Consider the following 18,811-nt stretch of genomic DNA (forward strand, 5'->3'; position numbering starts at 1 on the left):
TTGCTCTAGCACTAAAGTGGAACCCATGACACATGGCCCTAGTAGACATAAACTTGGAAATCCACACCAGGCTTCCACATCAGATGTTTGGGGGCCACACCCATTGGTACTCAGGGGTTACTCCTGACACTGTGCTCAGCAATCACTCCTGGCAGACTCGGGGGACCATATAGGATACCAGGGATCAAAACCGGGTCAGTCTTGGGTTGCTGCATACAAGGCAAACTCCCTACTGCTGAGCTATCACTCAGGCCCCCTCACACCAGATCTTGACCTCTTCTTTCTCTTCTGGTTGGGCGATCCCTTCTCTGGGAGGTCTGGAAACTCCTCAAGTGGGAAACTCAGATTGCCTCAGTGGCTGCTGGGGTGTTGGCTGCATGGGGCTTGGGGTGAGGGTGGATCTCATCTGCCCCCTTCTCTCCGGTCCCTGTCTGGCCCCAGACAACCTGAAGAAGCGCATCGCCAACATCAACCGCTACCTCACCTTCAGCCTCTACAGCAACGTCTGCCGCAGCCTCTTTGAGAAGCACAAGCTGATGTTTGCCTTCCTGGTGTGTGTCCGCATCATGATGAATGATGGCAAGATCAAAAAGGTGCGGGGCCGGAGAGATCGCACAGCGGTAGGGCATTTGCCTTGCATGCGGGTGACCCTGGAGGGCCACGGTTCGATTCCCAGCATCCCATGTGGTCCCCCAGCCTGCCAGGGGCGATTTCTGAGTGCAGAGCCAGGAGCACCACTGGGTGTGGCCCAGAAACCAACCAACCAACCAATCAATCAATCAATAAAGTTTAAAAAAAAATCGATAAGGTGCAAGGGTGCTACCCTGCTGCAAGAGAATAGAGGATCGGAGTGGAAGGAAAGGGAAGACCAGGCATGAGAGCAGAGGCCTCAGGAAGCAGGACTCCTGCTTAAAAATGCTCCAAGGAGCCAGGCAGGGTGGAGGGGAAGTGTTTACCTTACAGATGGCCAACCGGGGGTTGTCAGGGTAGCACAGATCTGGCTACTTAGAAATAGTCCCAGAACACCACCAGGGAATGAAAACCCCCAACCAAAAGCAAATAAAACAAAAAACTGTCCAGAGACCCTGGTTAACTGTGACCCAGTGGATCCTGTGAGCACGGGCCTCTGAGAGTTCTGGTCATGAGGAAACCCCATCCCGGGGTGGAGGGGACCGGAGCGATAACACAGCAGTCGGGCATTTGCCTTGCACGTGGCTGACCCAGGACGGACCTTGGTTCGATCCCTGGCATCCCATATGGCCCCCCAAGCCAGGATGATTTCTGAGCACAGAGCCAGGAATAACTCCTGAGCGTCACTGGGTGTGACCCAAAACAAACAAACAAAAAAAAAACACCACCCCGGAAAGCAGAGTTCCCATTCTTCCTCCTCTTGAAGTGAGAAATCTGAGGCTTAGGGAGGTCAAATGCTATGTACCAGGGATCCTGCCAAGGATGGGCAGAGAAGGAACACTGCACCTGACCTGTCCAGCTGCCATGGGGACTCCATTGCTCTGGGCAAGGGAAGGGGGTGCTGGCGGTGTGCCTGGCACTAACCCCCCCATCCCCATCAGAGCGAGTGGCGCTACCTCCTGTCCGGGGGCTCCATCCAGGATGTCGAGATGGAGAACCCTGCCCCAAGCTGGCTATCAGACAGAACCTGGCGCGACATTATGAGCCTCTCCAGCCTGCCAACCTTTGCCAACCTCCCCAGTGACTTCGTGAAGCATCTCTCAGAGTTCCAGGCCATCTTTGACAGCCCTGAACCCCACCGGTGAGCTGGGCTCAACAAGAGTGCAGAAACCTTCCTTCAGGTCCTTCTTGGAACTTGCCCAGGGAGGCATCCCCTGTTCACTGCTGTCGTCCCAGTCATATATACCCTGGGTCTCTCTCCCCGTCCTATCCTCTAATATCCAGGCAACAGATCCTTGTGTCCAGGGGCCTTTACAGGGTAGTATGTGCGCTGTTGCAGGGAGCCTCTGCCAGGCATCTGGGATCAGTATCTGGACCAGTTCCAGAAGCTTCTGGTACTCCGCTGTCTGCGTGGGGACAAAGTCACCAACGCCATGCAGGACTTTGTGTCCTCCAACCTGGAGCCACGCTTCATCGAACCACAGGCAAGTGTAGGACTGCCCCAGAACCCACCTTAGGATGGGATGGACCCAGGTTTGAGCCCCTGCATCCCATATAGTCCCCTGAGCATATCAGGAGTGATTCCTAAGTGCAGAACCAGGAGTATGCCCTGAGCATCACCAAGTATGTCCTCTCAATGCATGTTTCCCCACAAAAAAAGGTTCCAGGCTCCCTGCCTCAGGTTCATGGAGAGATCTCAGGTCCCCTGACACAGCCCCAGGCCCTCTCTCGATGCCCTCACTAACTCCATTTTCTTTTCTTTTCTTTTTTTTTTTTTCTTTTTTTTTTTTTTTTGGTTTTTGGGTCACACCCGGTGGTGCTCAGGGGTTACTCCTGGCTGTCTGCTCAGAAACAGCTCCTGGCAGGCACGGGGGACCATGTGGGACACCAGGATTCGAACCAACCACCTGAGGTCCTGGATTGGCTGCTTGCAAGGCAAATGCCGCCGTGCTATCTCTCCGGGCCCACTAACTCCATTTTCTTTCCCTGTTCCTCAGACGGCCAACCTGTCTGCCGTGTTCAAAGACTCCAATGCTGTCACACCCCTCATCTTTGTGCTCTCTCCTGGCACTGATCCCGCCGCTGACCTCTACAAGTTTGCCGAGGAGATGAAGTTCTCCAAGAAGCTCTCTGCCATCTCCCTGGGCCAAGGCCAGGTAGGGGCGGGCTGAGGTGTGAAGGAAGGGGATGGAGGGGCAGGCCAGCAGATGCCCCTGCTGCTCAGCCCTCCTGTCCCCAAGGGACCTCGAGCAGAAGCCATGATGCGAAGCTCCATCGAGAGGGGCAAGTGGGTCTTCTTTCAGAACTGCCACCTGGCTCCCAGCTGGATGCCAGCCCTCGAGCGCCTCATCGAACACATCAACCCTGACAAGGTTCATGTCTCTGCTGCCCCAGGCCGCCTGTCTTAGCTCTGAGGGAACTACTTTAGACTCCCCTGATCTCCCCACTCCACAACCCAGGAAGCTTACAGCACAGCACTGCCAGCCATAGCGTGGTCTTTCTTCTGAGCACCCAAACTGGCTCCTAGCTATCATCCAAGGCCTATACATTGGGGGTCCCCTAGGGCCCTTACTGAAGCCCCTTATTCTTCACCAAGGGTCATTGCAGCCTGGAGTGATTCAAGGTTGAGGATGGCCTAGAGTCCTTGTCTGAGAGAGTCCATGTCTGAGTCTGAGGGATTCTGGGTTGAGGGTCTCTAGCTCAATGGGGCCATGGCCTCCAGGTACACAGGGACTTCCGCCTCTGGCTCACGAGCCTGCCCAGCAACAAGTTTCCAGTGACCATCCTGCAGAACAGCTCCAAGATGACCATCGAGCCACCACGTGGCGTTAAGGCCAACCTGCTCAAATCCTACAGCAGCCTCAGCGACGACTTCCTCAACTCCTGTCACAAGGTGAGGCCCCTCCATGCTGCTTCCCCACCCACCCCACTTTCCCCAATTCTCACCCCAACCCAACCCTTGACCCTCACCCTCACCCCCACCCTAGGCGATGGAGTTCAAGTCCTTGCTGCTGTCTCTATGTCTCTTCCACGGGAATGTGCTGGAGCGCCGGAAGTTCGGGCCACTGGGCTTCAATATCCCCTACGAGTTCACCGATGGGGACCTTCGCATCTGCATCAGCCAGCTCAAGATGTTCTTGGACGAGTACGACAGCATTCCCTACAAGGTAGGCCAACACAGGTAAGGGCTTGGAGGCCCGGGCCGGGGGCACTGGGAGGATCTCACCTACACACCCCTGCAGGTCCTCAAGTACACAGCAGGAGAGATCAACTATGGAGGCCGCGTCACTGACGACTGGGACCGCCGCTGCATCATGAATATCCTGGAGGACTACTACAGCCCCGCGGTCCTCTTCCCTGAACACACCTACAGTGCCTCAGGGGTCTACCACCAGATCCAACCCACCTACGACCTTAACGTGAGCTCCCAACATAGGACTGTGCAGGCTGGTCGGCTGAGGCTGATTTCTGGGGTGCTATTGGGAGAGGAGCGTGCTTTCTGTCTGCCAGTAACTCATTGGCATTGGACAAGTCACTTACAACACATTGACCCAGGCATGACAGTTGGTGTTCAGGATGCAGGGAAGGCAAGATGGAAACTCACACTACTGATCCTCCTACTCCAGGGCTACCTGTCCTACATCAAGGGTCTCCCACTCAACGACATGCCTGAGATCTTCGGCCTCCATGACAATGCCAACATCACCTTTGCCCAGAATGAGACTTCTGCTCTGTTTGGTACCATCATCCAGCTGCAACCCAAGACATCCTCGGCGGGCAGCCAGGACCAGGAGGAGGTGGGCAGCACCAGGGGAAGGAGCCCAGGATGCCTCAGGGAACCATGCTGGTCTTCCACCCACCACCCTACCTGCTCCTGCGTGGGCAAGAACTTCATGTATGTTAGTCTGCAGGGAGGCAGGTGGGCTGGTCCTAAACCTCAGCATGACTTCATCTCCACAGATAGTACAGGAACTAGTCCGGAGCATTCTGCTTAAGATTCCTGAACCTATCAACTTGCAGTCTGTGATGGCCAAGTACCCGGTGCTGTATGAGGAATCCATGAACACAGTGCTAGTCCAGGAGGTCATCCGGTAATTCCCTTCCCTCCCCCATGGAGTTAGCAAGCCACTGGTCTGCAAGGAAATGACAGCAAGAGTTGCCATGGGGGGGGGGGGCTGGAGCTATAGTACAGCAGGGAGGGCATTTGCCTTGCATGTTGCCTACTTGGTTTCAATCCTTGGCACTCCTCAGGGTCCTCTGATCACAAAAGTGATCTCTGAGTGCAAAGCCAAGAGTATGCCCTGAACATCTCTGGGTGTGGCCCCAAAACAACAAATGAAGGAGTTTGCTGTGGGCCAGGTGCCATGCTAAGAGTTATAAATGCTCTTAATTCACAGCACTTTCGTGATTGGCATCTCAGATGAGAAAAAGACCCAACAGATTAAAAAGTTGATATTAGTATACATCTACGGTGGTTCTCATTTGAATATAAGCTAATGAAAACAAATTGTGGCAGCTGAGTCTAGATGTCCTAAGTGACGTAGGACTATGTGCTATGATAAGGGCTTGAGCTGGAATTGGTACACACAGACTCTGTGTGTGTGTGTGTGTGTGTGTGTGTGTGTTGAACCCCACTGCTAATTCCCATCCCATTGGTTCCGAAGGTACAACCGGCTGCTGCAGGTGATTTCCCAGTCATCGCAAGACCTGCTTAAGGCCCTCAAGGGGCTGGTGGTCATGTCCTCCAGGCTGGAGCTGATGGCAGCCAGTCTATACAACAACAGCGTGCCTGAGCTCTGGAAAGCTAAGGCTTACCCATCGCTCAAGCCTCTGTCCTCCTGGGTCATAGACCTGCTCCAGCGCCTGGACTTCCTGAATCTCTGGATAAACGGGGGCATCCCAGCCACCTTCTGGATCAGCGGCTTCTTCTTCCCCCAGGCTTTCCTGACAGGCACCCTGCAGAATTTTGCTCGCAAAAATGTCATCTCTATCGACACCATCTCCTTCGATTTCAAGGTCGGGGTGTGGTCAGGCCCATGTCAGGTGCTAGGCAGCCCAGGCAGGGAGAATACCCAAGTCTTGTCTAGGGGTTGAAATACTAAGAGAGGCAGACCATGGGGCTAGAGCGGTGGCACAAGTGATAGGGTGCTTGCCTTGCACACGCTCATCTAGGACAGACCATGGCTGGATCTCCCAGCGTCCCATATTGTCCCCCAAGCCAAGAATGATTTTTAAGCACATAGCCAGGAGTAACCCGAGCATCACTGGGTGTGGCCCAAAATTCAAAAACAGAGAGCCAGGCCAGAGGGGAAGATCCAGAAGACCCAGGTTAGAAGTGATTACAAGCCCCAATGGTGTCTCAAGGACAGATCCTAGTATGGGTTATCCACTAAAATAACCCACTAAAACAGCTGGGAGTTGGGGCAGAAAAGATAGCATGGAGGTAGGGTGTTTGCCTTGCATGTAGGACGGTGGTTCAAACCTTAACATCCCATATAGTCCCCCAAGCCTGCCAGGAGCAATTTCTGACCATAGAGCCAGGAGTAACCCCTGAGTGCTGCTAGGTGTGACCCAAACAACAAACAAAAAACCAGCTGGGAGTGGGTCTCTGGCGGAGGGTGTGTTCATCTTCTGAACTGAATTCTAACCCAGATTCTGAGGGATATCTCTGTGCCCCTTCGTAGGTAGTGAAAACTCCTGTAGCACAGATTACAACAAGGCCCCAAGAAGGCTGCTTCATCCACGGGCTGTTCCTGGAAGGTGCCCGCTGGGACCCTGTGGCCTTCCAACTGGCTGAGTCTCGGCCCAAAGAGCTCTATACAGAGATGGCCGTTATCTGGCTCCTGCCGGTGGCCCATCGCAAGGCCCAAGACCAGGACTTCTACCTGTGCCCCATCTATAAGACACTGACCCGAGCTGGTAAGAGATCCCAGTGGGAAACCTACCCAAGTGGGAACCCAAAGCCAGACCAGACCCACTCACTAAGCAGGCTGCTCTGGGTTCAGGATCCCTCTTCATCCCCAGTCTGCTTGCTTGGTCCGTTACCTTTTACCCCGGTAATTTACCTCTCCCCACTTCTCTCGTCTGCTCTAGGAACACTCTCCACCACAGGCCACTCCACCAACTATGTCATCGCGGTGGAAATCCCCACCGACCAGCCCCAGCGACACTGGATAAAGCGTGGGGTGGCCCTCATCTGTGCCCTGGACTACTGATTTACAGGGCTGGGCCATTAAAGTTGTTGAAGCAGTCCGGCTGAGCATCACCTGCTTGTGTCGGGCAGAGAAAGGGGTTTGCAGGGATGAGGGTAGGGAGAAAGCTTTGTTCTGCTGTACTTGCCCAGATGAAACAGGAAAGATGGACCCTCCGAGGTCCTGGGGGAAGGCGGGCATCGGGCAGGCTGAATCCTAAGGCCCCTTTAGGCTGCAAAATCGTATCTGGCCAGAGTCCTGCTATGGCCCTCTCCTCCCAAAGGCACTGTGTACGCTTTGGCCCCACAGTTCCCCCCCTCAGCCCCACTCCTGAGTGCCAGACCTCAGGGGTTAAGTTTATTCCTGTTGGCTGGAATACATTGAGTCGGTCCAGGTGGACCTCAGCCCTCACTCTCCTTCTGGCAGCCGAGCCCAGTCTCAGGCCAGCAACGACAAGGATTCTTTTCTAAAGATTTATTCATTCATTGATCCAAATATTTACAGAGGCCAGAGGGGTCAGGCTGTGCTCAGTGCAGAGGCAGCTGCCATCCCTGCCGGCTGGCTGCACTCGCCTCCCCCCCTGCACACACACATACCTTGTTGTTATGTACAGATAAAGGGTCTGCTTGGATCACCTTCAAATCCACTGGCGAAGGCCTGGGGCCAGGCCAGAAGCAGTGCCCCGTTCGCCCCCACCTCCCAGCCCCAGCCTCAGGCCCTCTGGAACACAGAAACTTCAGCTGGTTGTCTCGGTCATCTGTCCCCAACCCTGAATGCCTTGCAGAGAAGGAAGCTGGCGTGACGGGAGGAAGCTGAGTGCTGGCAGCTTCCCACAAGCAGCCCTGTCTCTGCATCCCCTAAGAGGAGGGAGACAGTAATACTGAGGGGTGAGGCAGCGGCTCCTGGGAGCCCTGGGGACAATGCCCAGTAACCTGGGGCAGGCTGCACTGCCTGGGCCACAACACTGTAGGCAAAGAGTCCCGCAACCCCCCCATGGGGAATGGGGAGCAAGCTTGACATATGGGCCACCAAAGGGCTCCAACACTTCTCTCTGCTCAGGTCACCCCCTCGAGGATACCCTAGATCCCCAAATCCAATGCGGCAGCTGGGTCCCTGAGTTTGGAGCTCTCCTGGGAGCAACAAGGAGACCGGGCTCCCTCACAACAGGGCTAGCTGGTCGCTGGGGAAAACACAGAAGAGCTGGTGCCTACCAGGACCCCCAGTGGTGCCCGCAGAGCTCGGCCACCGGGAGAACTGCCATCAGGGAGAGGCTCAGAGTTGAGAAGCCAGCTATGTCAACACAGTGGTGGCAAGATGGGTGAGAGCCCAGAAAAATAGACGTCTCTGTAGGTAAAATATATACTCTGCTTGCCCAGGCAGAAGGGCCAGTCCTGCCACTCCACAGCTGGCTATGGAGGAAGCGCCAGTGCTGGGAGGCCCCGGCTCCAGCTGCTGCTTTCTGAACACGACGGGGCGGCCCTGCCAGGCTAGGCACTGGAGCAAGGCTTTGCCCAGGATCTGTCTGGGCTCTGACTGCAACTATTCAGTAATACTGGGATGAAAAGGAGGGCAGGGACGGGGCCTGGGGCAGGCCACATGGCAAGAATGGGCTGCAGAGGCGGGGCGGCCAGTTCTCACTGGCGTTTGGCTTTGTAAGGGCGTGAGCGTTTCCGCCTGTCGGGCTTCCGCTGCTTGTGCAGTCGCCCGATGCTGACTCCCTGGCGCCGCCGCACGGAGATGTTCTGCTCCACCAGGTTGGCCAGCATGCCTGTGGAGAACAGAGGAAAGCTGGTCACACCCTAGGAGGCTGGGCGCCGGAGGGACAGCGGAAGGGACAGGGCCCCTAGCAGGGCAGGCGAGGAGACACGGGGCAGCGAGTCCCCTCACCTTCCTGAGCCAGCATGGAGATGAAGGTGCAGATGAACTCATCATAGTTGTGGGTCCTCCTCTGGTCATCGATCTGCAGACAGGGAGGGGGTGGCATTGTCGTTATCACCAGGAGAAGCCCAGCACCTCACCTTGGGAAAGTTGCGAGGGGGCCAAGAGCAGGTCCTGGGAGGCAACCCACCTTGAACTTCTTCCTCTTCTCTACCTCTTCCTTGAGGCAGGCTTCATAGTTGGCGATCTCCGCCTCCACATATTTCAGCAGCGCCAGCAGCTCCTGCCAAAACCAGCGTTACACCCACCCATGAGGGGCTGGTCAGTGCCTGAGGCAGCCGAAGACAACGAGGAAAACTCTACCCCCAATCCATTTAGGACTCCTGCACCTGGCTTCCACCTTCACATCAAAGGAGATGTGAAAGGCTAAAAGGGCTATTGCACAAGCTTAGCACGCCTGAGGGTTTTGATCCTTGGCACCATGTGGTCCCCCAAATATTCCCTAAGTACAGGCCCAGGAATGGTCCCTAAGCGCCACTGGGTGGGGTGGCCCCAAAACAAAAAGAACTGAGGACCTGGACCTGGGAAAAGTACCATGTTCAATCCCTGGCATCTCACAGCTTCCCTTACACTGGGCACAATGGCCCAGCCGGCCCCCAGGTGGCACCACCTGGCACCACCAGGTGGCATCAGTGGTTATTATCTGCAGAGACCCAAGCTTCACCACAACCTCAGGCCATAGCATGGAGTCATCTGGTCCAGTATTGGTATCAATGAGAGTGACCCCGGGTCCTTTGGGTATCATCTGGGAGTTGTCCCAACCGCCCCAAATCCTAACTAAAGAGAACTTAGCACTCGGGCAGCAGTGCTCTCGACCCTGCCCTCTGCCAGCACCAGAGGGGGCTCACCTTGGGAGAGTACTTCTCCCCGCTTACGGGCTCCCCGGGCCTGGATAGCCCTGTTTTCTCTCTGCTGTCGACAGCTTCCAGTACCTCCTTCACCTCTGGGCTGCTGGACCCCTGGCTGCTTTGGCTCGGTCTGATGGAGGGGGAGGAACCCTTTCCACCCTCTGGAAAGAGAAGGCATGAAAACCCATCAGCGCGGGGGCCATTCAGAGTCTCCACCTGCCACTTCCGACCTCCCTCGATGGCGCAACGAGGGGCCACAGAGCGATTCCAGGCTTACCTGTCAGGGCCAAGGGGCTCAGCACACCGTCCTCGGCCAAATGCAGGAGGCCTGTGCTGATGATCGGGCCCAGGTCTCGGACGGCGCGATTGTAGCGAATGCAGTCCACACGCAGCAGGCTGTCATCCTCTCCGAAAAGCACCTTGGAGATGTGGGAGGTGACGGGGCTTGAGGGCCGAGTCGGGTTGGCCGAGCGGATGGGGGAGCGCAGCGGGGAGTTGAAGGCGCTGCCGATCTCCGAGGCGGTGTCTGTGCTCTCGTTGCTGGGAGTGGGCGAAGGCTGCGAGTGTGCCGGCACAGCCACGGCGGGGCTCCCAGCCCCACTGCTCGTCTTGATGGACAGCGGGATCGAGAGGTCCTTCTGGGACTCTTTGAGCTTCTCGGCCAAGACGTTGATAGTGTTGGGCTGCAGCACCGACAGCTGCCCATCCCCAGGGCTGTTCAATGTGCCAGGTTTCCCTGGTCCCTTTCGCTTGTACCTGAAGGACCCAAGGGGAGGAGCACAAAGATAAGCTAAGAGGCTACCAGCCCAGCCATGCCCACAGGCCAGAACACAGCCAGGTCTCCAGGGACTGTTTCTGTTACATCTCTCATTTGGTCCAGGAATCCTAACCAGCCAGGCCAAACCCTGGCATCTTTATATCTGACCATTGCAGTCAGGTGCTCTCAAACACTACCTTGGGCCAGTGCTGTGGCTCAGCCTTCGAGCACATGCCTGAGGCCCTGAGCCCTGGCACCTAAAAACAGAAGAGCACATCTGTTGTACTGTTGTGTATGTAAATATTTTAGGGGATTATTATGTTACTGACCCTACCCTGATCAGTGATTGTGCCCTACCCTAGGGTAGTACCTGATTCTGCTTCTACCATTGGGTGGTATCTGATCCCACCATTGGGTGGTACCTGATTCTGGGGCATAAAAACAAGGGTCTGTGGAAGGCGAGGGGCTTTTGGCTGGAACTTGTGCTGAGTCTTTGGACGTCAGTCTTGTCCACCGAATAAAGCTAATATTTCCACAAGCCTGACTGTCTATGAACTGTTTACACACCGTTTCACCTCAGAACCATCGGCTGGATGGGGTGGCAGACGCGTGCTCCGAGTTGAAGGGGAAAGACCTCATCCTCCATCCCTCCATCAGTCAACCTCTTCAGGGGCTGACTTGCAACATAAATCTACAATTTTGTACTACACCTGCTCATTTCGGGCTTTTACCAATGCTGGCTTCTGATGGAACTCCCCTAGCACCCTACCTCCTCCATCAATTTCATCCAACCCTTTGGTGCCTGGTAAAAGGCTACCTTCCACCAGAATGTGCTTTGCTGGCCCATTCAAAGTGCTGGTGGGAGATTCAGAGATATTAGAGGAATTAAAGCAGACACTGGTCTGATCCTTAGCACCACACAGGGTCTCCTGAGAACGATCGGGAATGACCCGAGCACACAGCCAGAAGTATCCCCTGAGCACAATTACTCTTCTCCCCAAAATAAAAACAAACAAGTATTGGTGAGGGGCTAGGGAAGTAGCTCAGTGGTATGGCGCTTGGCTTGTGTGTGTGACCCTCCCCCAGTCCTTCAGCTGAGGGCACCCAGGTGCTCGGTGCCAGAACCAGCAGCCAGAGCCCTCGTGGCAGCCCTGTCGCACTAGGCTGGGGTTTCACCCCGAGGGCGCACCTAATGGCAGAGTTGGTGTTCTGAACGTCGTCATCTTCATCGTCCTCATAGTCATCCTCATCGTCCGAGTACTGCTGGGGCGGGCGGACGGGAACTCGGCTGCGGCCTACACCAGCCGCCAGATCTTCCTCTTCCTGGGGCAGAGAGATCCAGGGCAGCCATGAGGAGAGCCAGTCAGCCAAGGCCGTGCTCTGCACGCGCCACTGGAGAAAACACCGACGGGGCTCACCGAGGCACGTACCCTACAGGGGGGCTTCTCAGCCCACATGGGCTGCCCTCCTCCACCACCTGTCTGCATAGAGCCTCTCTCTCAGAGCAATGAAGTGCCCCCAAACAGAATCTGTTTATGGGTTTGCCAACAGAACCCAACCAACCCATAAAGCTATACCGAGGAGCAGGCCCTGACCAGCAAGTCTGCAGCATGTGGCTGGGTCTCTGCTTCCCTACGCTCCCACCCTTGTCAGCACATCTGAATATCAGAAGTACCTCTAGTCACCTGGGTTGGGGTTCAGAGAAAATCAAGGAGGCACCTGGGGAGCCATCCTGCAGCTGACTCTCAATGAGTCTTCCAGGCTGTCCAGCAAGAGTGCTCCCAACTTACCTGCATGGGGGACTTGGCATAGTTGTGATTGTCCAGAAAGGCTGGCAACCGTTGAACAATGGGAGTGGGGTTGGGGGGAACCCCGTTGAGACTGCTCCCAGGAGGTTTCACCACCAGCTTGGGCTTATTGGGGGGACTGTGTGTTGGGGCTTGCGAGCATGAACCAGCCACCTCCTCCACACCGTCTGAGCAGGGCAGAGCACACAGGCAGGACTTTCAATCAGACCCTCAAGAAAAGTTGTTCCCAACCCAGCCTCCTGGAACTGGACCTGCTCCCCCTCCTTCCAGAGAGTAACAGCCCAGGATAGAGCAATAGGACAGTAAGGTTCTTGCCTTGTATGTGCCCAACCCAAGTTCAATCCCAGGCACCCATATGTTCCCCCAAGCACTCTGAGTGCAGAGCCTGGATTAAGCTGAGGACAGCTGGATGTGACCTCTTTTCTCCCCCAAAAAAATAGGTTGCTGGGATAGGAGTTGGTCCATACCATGGACCCACAGAAGAACAAGGAGGAAAAAGAGGAGAAATAAAACCAACACTTTTTCACGGAGAAAACCAGCAAGGGACTTATTTATTACTGAGAGGAGGAAATGAGACAGCATGGGACTTGTAGTAATAGCAGCCTAAAGGTGCCCTTCAGGAAGGGCAAAGGGAGAAGGTTGCAGGCACTAAGCTCAGGCACCCCCAGGGCCCTCCCAAATCAGGTTACAGGGGTAGCATCCATACCTGTATGGGTGCCCTCAGAGGCCACTGGGGCCCTGCTTGCCTCCAGCACCACGGGGGATTTTCCACTGGCTGGTTTGGATTCCTCTGGAAGTTGTGATTCTTGAGACTTGTGGGTCTGAATCAGCTCTGGCTGTGTTACTCTAATCAGCTAAACACAAGAATCCAAGGCTCAGGAAGTGAAGACAGCCCCGCCTTTCCCTGGGAAAGCTCAGGGCCGTGCACGGCCTTCCCTGCACAAACCCAACCTCCTTTTGGAGGCTAGCCTCCCTCCCCAACCCACTCCAGGTCCCATATTTCCCACAGAACTCAAATGAAAGGAAGTGGTTAGGATCTGGAGCCCAGATCCATCAGGGAGACTCTGAGGCAGGTGCTCCAATTTGGGGGGGGCGGTGCAAGAGGAGGGATTCTCACTTGCTGCAGGGCCTCCAGGATTGTCTGCCGGTTCACCTTCAGCACATGGAGCCTAGCTTCATACTTGATCCTGCGGTCAGGCACCACCGCCATCAGGTTGAAGCGGATGTCATGGTAGGGCTCCCTGAAGTCACAGCCACAACTGTAAGAAGAGCCCCACTCCACCCCCCCCCCAAGGCCTGTTCCCACTCATGCCCACCAATCAGGGATGTGGGTAGCACAACTGGACTCCCTAAAGTCACAACAGGCTTAGGTACAGGCCCCACCCTGGTGGTAGTGTTTGTCAGGCACCTCTGTGGGGTCTCCCAACAGGCTGAGGGGCCACCCACAGCCTGCCCTTCCCAGCAGACCCTGCAGCAAGCCACAGGCAGCTTGGGCAGGAAACAGGGCAAGGAGTTGGCAGTCTAAAGTCAGAGACTGATCTCGGATGGCACCAGACTCACCATGCGGCCTTGCCCAAGTGATCTGGTATCTCTTTGCCAGGATTCCCTTTTGTGTCCCTCCCACTGAGGACACAGCTCCAGAGGGTTGACAGGCACAGGGCCCTTACCCTGCAGTGGCGAGGCCAATACGTTCCATGATGACCCGCCGTGCCTTGTCTGTCCACTCCTCATCCTCCCCCCATGGCCCTAGAAAAACCAAGATGAGGAAGAGCTGAGTTTGGATGGGTCTCGGATTGGAAGACAGAGACAGACAGAGCAAGAAAGCTCGGAGCTGGGTTAGTTTAGGGAATTTGATGTGTGGTGCTTTCAAGCCTCAGCCAAACTGTCCTCAACATTACCTCCTGCCACTGGGTACTGAGCACCTGAGAACCCTGAAATCAAGACACTGCCCCCAATGCCCCAGAGAAACCCTGATGGGCCTCCAGCTCAGAGTGCCTACCATGGTCAATGGGGTAGACCTTTAGTCCATCCAGTTCAAAGAGTCGGCCCGTGATAGGCACATAGCTCACAAAGTGGAACGCTTCCATGGTACGCACTGCACTAAGACCATTCTGCTTCTCAGGGAGGTGGCGTGGCTCAGGCCTGGGGAAGGATATCATCAGTGCCCAGAATGCACCTTTCCTCCCCCCTACCTCCTTCCCCCACTGGCCCCCACAGTGCCCACATACCTGGCATGACTATTATGGGCCTTGGCCAACTCAGGGGCATTGCCAATCGCATATCCTTTGCTCTAGAGAAAGAAAACAGAGCACATCAGAAGGTCTCAGGTGTATCACAGGGTGGGAAACAAAGCCTTAGCTTTTCTTAAAAAGCAGGCCTGGAGGAGTTCCAGAAACTAATGAAGCACAGACTCTTCTAAAGGGCTAGTGGGAATAGGAGAAAGCTCTAAAGTTCCCCAACTGGAGCCAGAGAGATAGCACAGTGGTAGGGCATTTGCCTTGCATACAGCCAACCTGGGAAGGACCTGGTTCAATTCCCGATATCTATATGGTCCCCCAGAGGACCATATGTATGGGCTTTGCATGCTAATTGGTGGATATCAAAGAGAACATGGCCTGACAAGTCCTGAACAAGGTAAAATTATAACATGGCATAACTTAAGGAATGTTTCATCCCTCCATCCCTGTCTTCTGTCTGACAACTGGGTCTAAAACCAGGTGCTTTACACAATTAATTCAATGGTCAAGTATATAAAGGAAACGTTCACCTGAAAAGAAAAATGCTCCAATGTGCCAACTACCAGGTAGTGGCGTCACTGGGGGCACAGGGGATCTTACTCAGCCAACTATGAGCAAACACTCAGGTACCAACGACTACCTCAGGGCTAAAGCCTTTGGTGAAATCCTTCATCCGACTCAGGGTAGGCCCCAGGTCCACATTGCTGCAGTTCAGGAGTACGCTCAGCAGAGCATGAGTAGCACAAGAATTAGGGATCAGCTGCAAAATCAAGAACAGAACTACGTTAAGAACCCCCAACCTCTATCCCAAACACTATACTCATGAGGAACGGTGGACCAGAGAGGGGCAGTTATCTTTAGGACAATACCCCACATCCACTCCCCTCATTTTTGCCCAAAAAAGGGAGCAGACTTAGATATCACTACACTCTAAAAATGTGCGCGCACACTTTTATTTTAGTTTTTGGGTCACAGTCAGCTATGCGCAGGACTTACTCCTAGCTGTGTGCTCAGGGATCACACTTAAGTTCCATATGGTAGAACTTATACCAGAGAACAAACCTGTGTCAGTCAAGTGCAAGGCAGCTCCTTACCCACTTATACTATTTCTGCAGCCCTCAAGATGCTGTCTTTTTAAATAACAACAAAAAATTTCCACTTCCTGCCAGGCACTTCTAGATACACCACCCTTGATAATAGTCTGTCTCCTTCTACAGTTTCCCACTTGCACTTCCCTAAAGCAAAGACAATGGCAGCATTCCCCTAACACCCCTCCCCTGCACCCACATCCAGAAAGAATACAGAACCCAACAGACCTGATGAGCAAAGAACATGTTATTCACGATATCATCATCAATCACAGATGTATCATCCACCAAGGTAGAGACCTTGCGACGGGACCTGCGTTCTTCGATCCATTTGAATAGGAAGATGAATCCATACACGGGGCTAAAGAAGTGGGAAAGACAATTAGCGTCCCTCTCTCTCTCCCGCTGTTTCCTTATACACCATCTCATTGCTCAAGTCTCACTTCTTCATGGTACCACCTCTCCCCTGGTTCTTTCCAACACAGCTTGAAGAGCCTCATACTCCCTCACACCCCAGAAGCCTGCCAAAGATAGTTACAAGCATCAACTTCAAGGGTCCACCTAGAGTCTTTATGATTCCAAATGGTTCTGAGTTAGAAGCAGGGTAGAGTGCAATGCAAGAATGAAGAGCTAAAGCACTCCATTCTATAGTATGGAATTTTCAATTCACACGCCTATCAGTTCCTTCTTTCTTGGGAAATCAAAGCAGGATCCTTGGTTCCACCATCACAGCTCTATTCTACAGGACCAGTAAAACCAGACCCTTAACTCCTCACCTACGAAGGGCTTGCGTTTGGTCAGATGTCACACAGAAACCAACACCCTCCCTGCATTAAGACCATCAGCGGTACTTGAGCACAAATAAATAGGATAATCAACAAATAAACGTCAGCTGCACAAAAGAGACCATGGAAGAAGCCTGGGGCAGGAGAACCAGCAGGCAGCAGATCTACGATAACTTGAAAAGGCAGCCAACTAACGTCCGATAACCAGGCAAGGCCTTGTGCTGGGGGCCAGGTGCAACCAAATAAAGAGAAGAACTGAAAGCAGCTGGATCAGCAGGGCCACATCCAGGGGTGTTTTTTCCTTAGACAATCTTCCACCGGAGAATTCTAATGCCTCCTCCTCCAATTCTACAGGGGACTCATTCAAGGGGGGTGCATACCCGCCAACCGAGCAAGCCACTCACCCCTGGCATTTGCTCTGCAGGTCGTAGATCTCCTCCACCTGCACCCCTTTGACACCTGAGATCAGAAAAAAAGGCATGAAGGGGCATGAGGGGGCAGCCCCCCAGCCCTTCCTAGTCAGGACCCAGCAATGGGCCTGCACAGTGGGCCTGGCCTATGGGAGAGGCTCTTACCGAAATCTTCCACCAGGAGGGTGAAGAGGCCTGTGCGGGGCGACAAGAAGAGTCAGCGGTGTGATCAGGGCAGGGCGACTGATCCCAGGCCCACCCAGGCCCCCCAGTTTTCCACCTGCCCTCCTGCTTCTCACCAGGATCGCTCTCCAGCTCCAGCCAGCCCTTATTCATCTTCCCCCGGGGCGGCCCCTCAGCGCCATGTCCAGGCCCTTCCGACCCACCGCCACCGCCTCGATCACCGCCGGGAGCCCCCAACCGCCACCCGGGGTCCCAACACACACTCACACACACACAAAACAGGGCCCACACGTCACACACCCGCGCCGGCCGGCGGCGGCTTTGACGTCATCCCGGCGCGACCACTTCCGACCCGCTCCGTTCTGATTGGCCCGCGAGGTGCGGAAAAGGTGGGACGCGCAACTTCAACCCCGGAGGAGATCGCTTCCGCCCCGACTCCGAGCTGATTGGACCGCAGGGTGATAAAGGGGCGGGACTTCTATGTAGCTTCCGCCCGATTCTGCAATCTGATTGGACAGAGGGTGAGAAAGGGGCGGAACACGAGAGCAGAGGCTTGGTCTCGCGAGAGTAGACGGGGAAGACTTCCGGGTAGCTGCCAAAAGCGCCACGAGCATGGCGGCCTCCGCGCGGCTGTGCTGTTGTGTCGCCCCCAAAACGGTCGTCACGTCCCCTTGCTCGCGTCGCCGGGTCCCCGAGTCCGGCTGTGGGCGTCACCTCCCGGGGCGCGGTCCTCGAGGCTCGCTCGGCCCCCTCGGCGGCGCTGTCATCGCGCCCGTGGCCTGGAACAACGTCTCCGAGCCCCGGGAAGGGACGGGACGGGACAGTGGCCACTCGGTGACAGCTGGGCGACCCGGCCCCAGGCCGAGCTACCTCGAGGAGCCACACAGACACAGACAGACAGACTGACAGCCAGCCCTGCCGGTCCCCAGTCCCCAGTGCCCAGGCCAGCTGCCCGGCAGGCCCAACCTGGGCCCGGCCCGGCCTGGCCACACCCCGGGATCTGCTCCTTGACACCTCCTGGAGCCGCTTCTTCTCCAACTGGGACCTCCGGGCGCCGTGTGGTGACCTGGACCATCACCTCAACACCTACTTTCCCCCCTATCATTCTCTTGATTCTTGCGACGGCGGGACAGAAGAAGCGCGTGTTTATTTTTATTTTGTTTTTGTTGTTTGTTTACTTCCAACAATTTTTTTTCTTTTTTTTACTTTACCTAGCACTCACCCCAGGAAACAACGACTTAGCCGTTTCAGAGGAACCTCCTCTTGGGAAGGGGATTTCAAACTGAGCAGCTTTTTTGTTTTCTTGTTTTCTTGGCCGAGTTGGCTTTTGCCACGTGCTTTGAAGAGTCTCTTTTTGGTGTGTTCAAGTCCCCACCGGCAAGCGGAGAAGTACACACACACACTCAACTCAAGGAACGTCTTGTCTTGTCTTGTTTTGGTCCAGCGATGCAAAAGAACTGAAGTGGCACCGTTTTGTTTCTGTCGCTAAGAGGGTCGGGACTTCCCGCTCCCCAACAATTGGAAATCATTTTTTAGGCAGCTCTCGCCGGATTCCCCCACCCCCAGTGCAGGCCCTTCTCACTCCTCACTCCGGCCTGTCCAAGGTAGTTTTGGCAGAGAGGGAGAGTCCTGCTGGACTGCATTGGCAGCCCGAGTGGGAGGGGAAGTGGAGGAGCAAATTTAGAAGCAGGGCAACCTTGATGGACTAAGATATTTTATGAGCTGGGTTTCTGGAGAACAGTTGGCCTTCCCTGGAACTGCTTCCTCACTCCCACTAAGTCACTTCTCCCCTAGCAAGAGTACACAGGGAGAGCACGTTTCTATTGTCTCTATTCGCTTTCTAACGATCTGATGGAGCTAAAGTGGGAACTCACTAGAGTGAGTTCTTTAGCCCCAAACCTTCCTGGGGCCAGTATCATTACTGCTAGCTTTCACA

The 18,811-nt window shown here is 54.9% G+C and overlaps 2 protein-coding genes across 2 annotated transcripts in view; one reads left to right on the forward strand and one right to left on the reverse strand.

Moving 5' to 3' along the window:
* DNAH1 (dynein axonemal heavy chain 1) overlaps positions 1-6,881 on the forward strand; it is a 70,634-nt gene extending 63,753 nt beyond the window's left edge. The window contains 13 exon segments of the mRNA XM_049777712.1: positions 442-593; positions 1,572-1,771; positions 1,970-2,114; positions 2,628-2,786; positions 2,871-3,002; positions 3,353-3,523; positions 3,618-3,797; positions 3,873-4,049; positions 4,257-4,427; positions 4,591-4,721; positions 5,295-5,646; positions 6,315-6,549; positions 6,724-6,881. Coding sequence (XP_049633669.1) covers positions 442-593; positions 1,572-1,771; positions 1,970-2,114; positions 2,628-2,786; positions 2,871-3,002; positions 3,353-3,523; positions 3,618-3,797; positions 3,873-4,049; positions 4,257-4,427; positions 4,591-4,721; positions 5,295-5,646; positions 6,315-6,549; positions 6,724-6,845 — 2,327 coding nt within the window. The 3' untranslated portion in view covers positions 6,846-6,881.
* Positions 6,882-7,280: 399 nt separating this feature from the next.
* Positions 7,281-17,180, reverse strand: BAP1 (BRCA1 associated protein 1). The gene is made up of 17 exons (XM_049776686.1): positions 16,992-17,180; positions 16,858-16,887; positions 16,687-16,741; positions 15,726-15,858; positions 15,050-15,169; positions 14,401-14,462; positions 14,172-14,314; positions 13,840-13,918; positions 13,290-13,413; positions 12,879-13,026; positions 12,155-12,339; positions 11,554-11,687; positions 9,885-10,363; positions 9,608-9,768; positions 8,890-8,982; positions 8,709-8,781; positions 7,281-8,589 (listed from the first exon to the last, which is right to left on the reverse strand). Exons 1-17 carry the CDS (start codon positions 17,026-17,028, stop codon positions 8,456-8,458), a joined length of 2,190 nt encoding a protein of 729 aa, XP_049632643.1. The 5' UTR covers positions 17,029-17,180; the 3' UTR covers positions 7,281-8,455.
* Between the last annotated feature and the right edge of the window lie 1,631 nt (positions 17,181-18,811).

This window comes from Suncus etruscus, chromosome 7 (genome assembly GCF_024139225.1).
Source record: "Suncus etruscus isolate mSunEtr1 chromosome 7, mSunEtr1.pri.cur, whole genome shotgun sequence".
Lineage (NCBI taxonomy): Eukaryota > Metazoa > Chordata > Mammalia > Eulipotyphla > Soricidae > Suncus > Suncus etruscus.

Coding starts and splice junctions, on each gene's coding strand:
- BAP1 (XM_049776686.1), bottom strand. CDS start 17,028: ATGAATAAGGGCTGGCTGGAGCTGGAGAGCGATCCTG. Junction 16,742..16,857: donor CCTCCTGGTGGAAGATTTCG/GTAAGAGCCTCT, acceptor TTCTGATCTCAG/GTGTCAAAGGGGTGCAGGTG. Junction 10,364..11,553: donor AACACCAACTCTGCCATTAG/GTGCGCCCTCGG, acceptor TGGGTCCTTCAG/GTACAAGCGAAAGGGACCAG.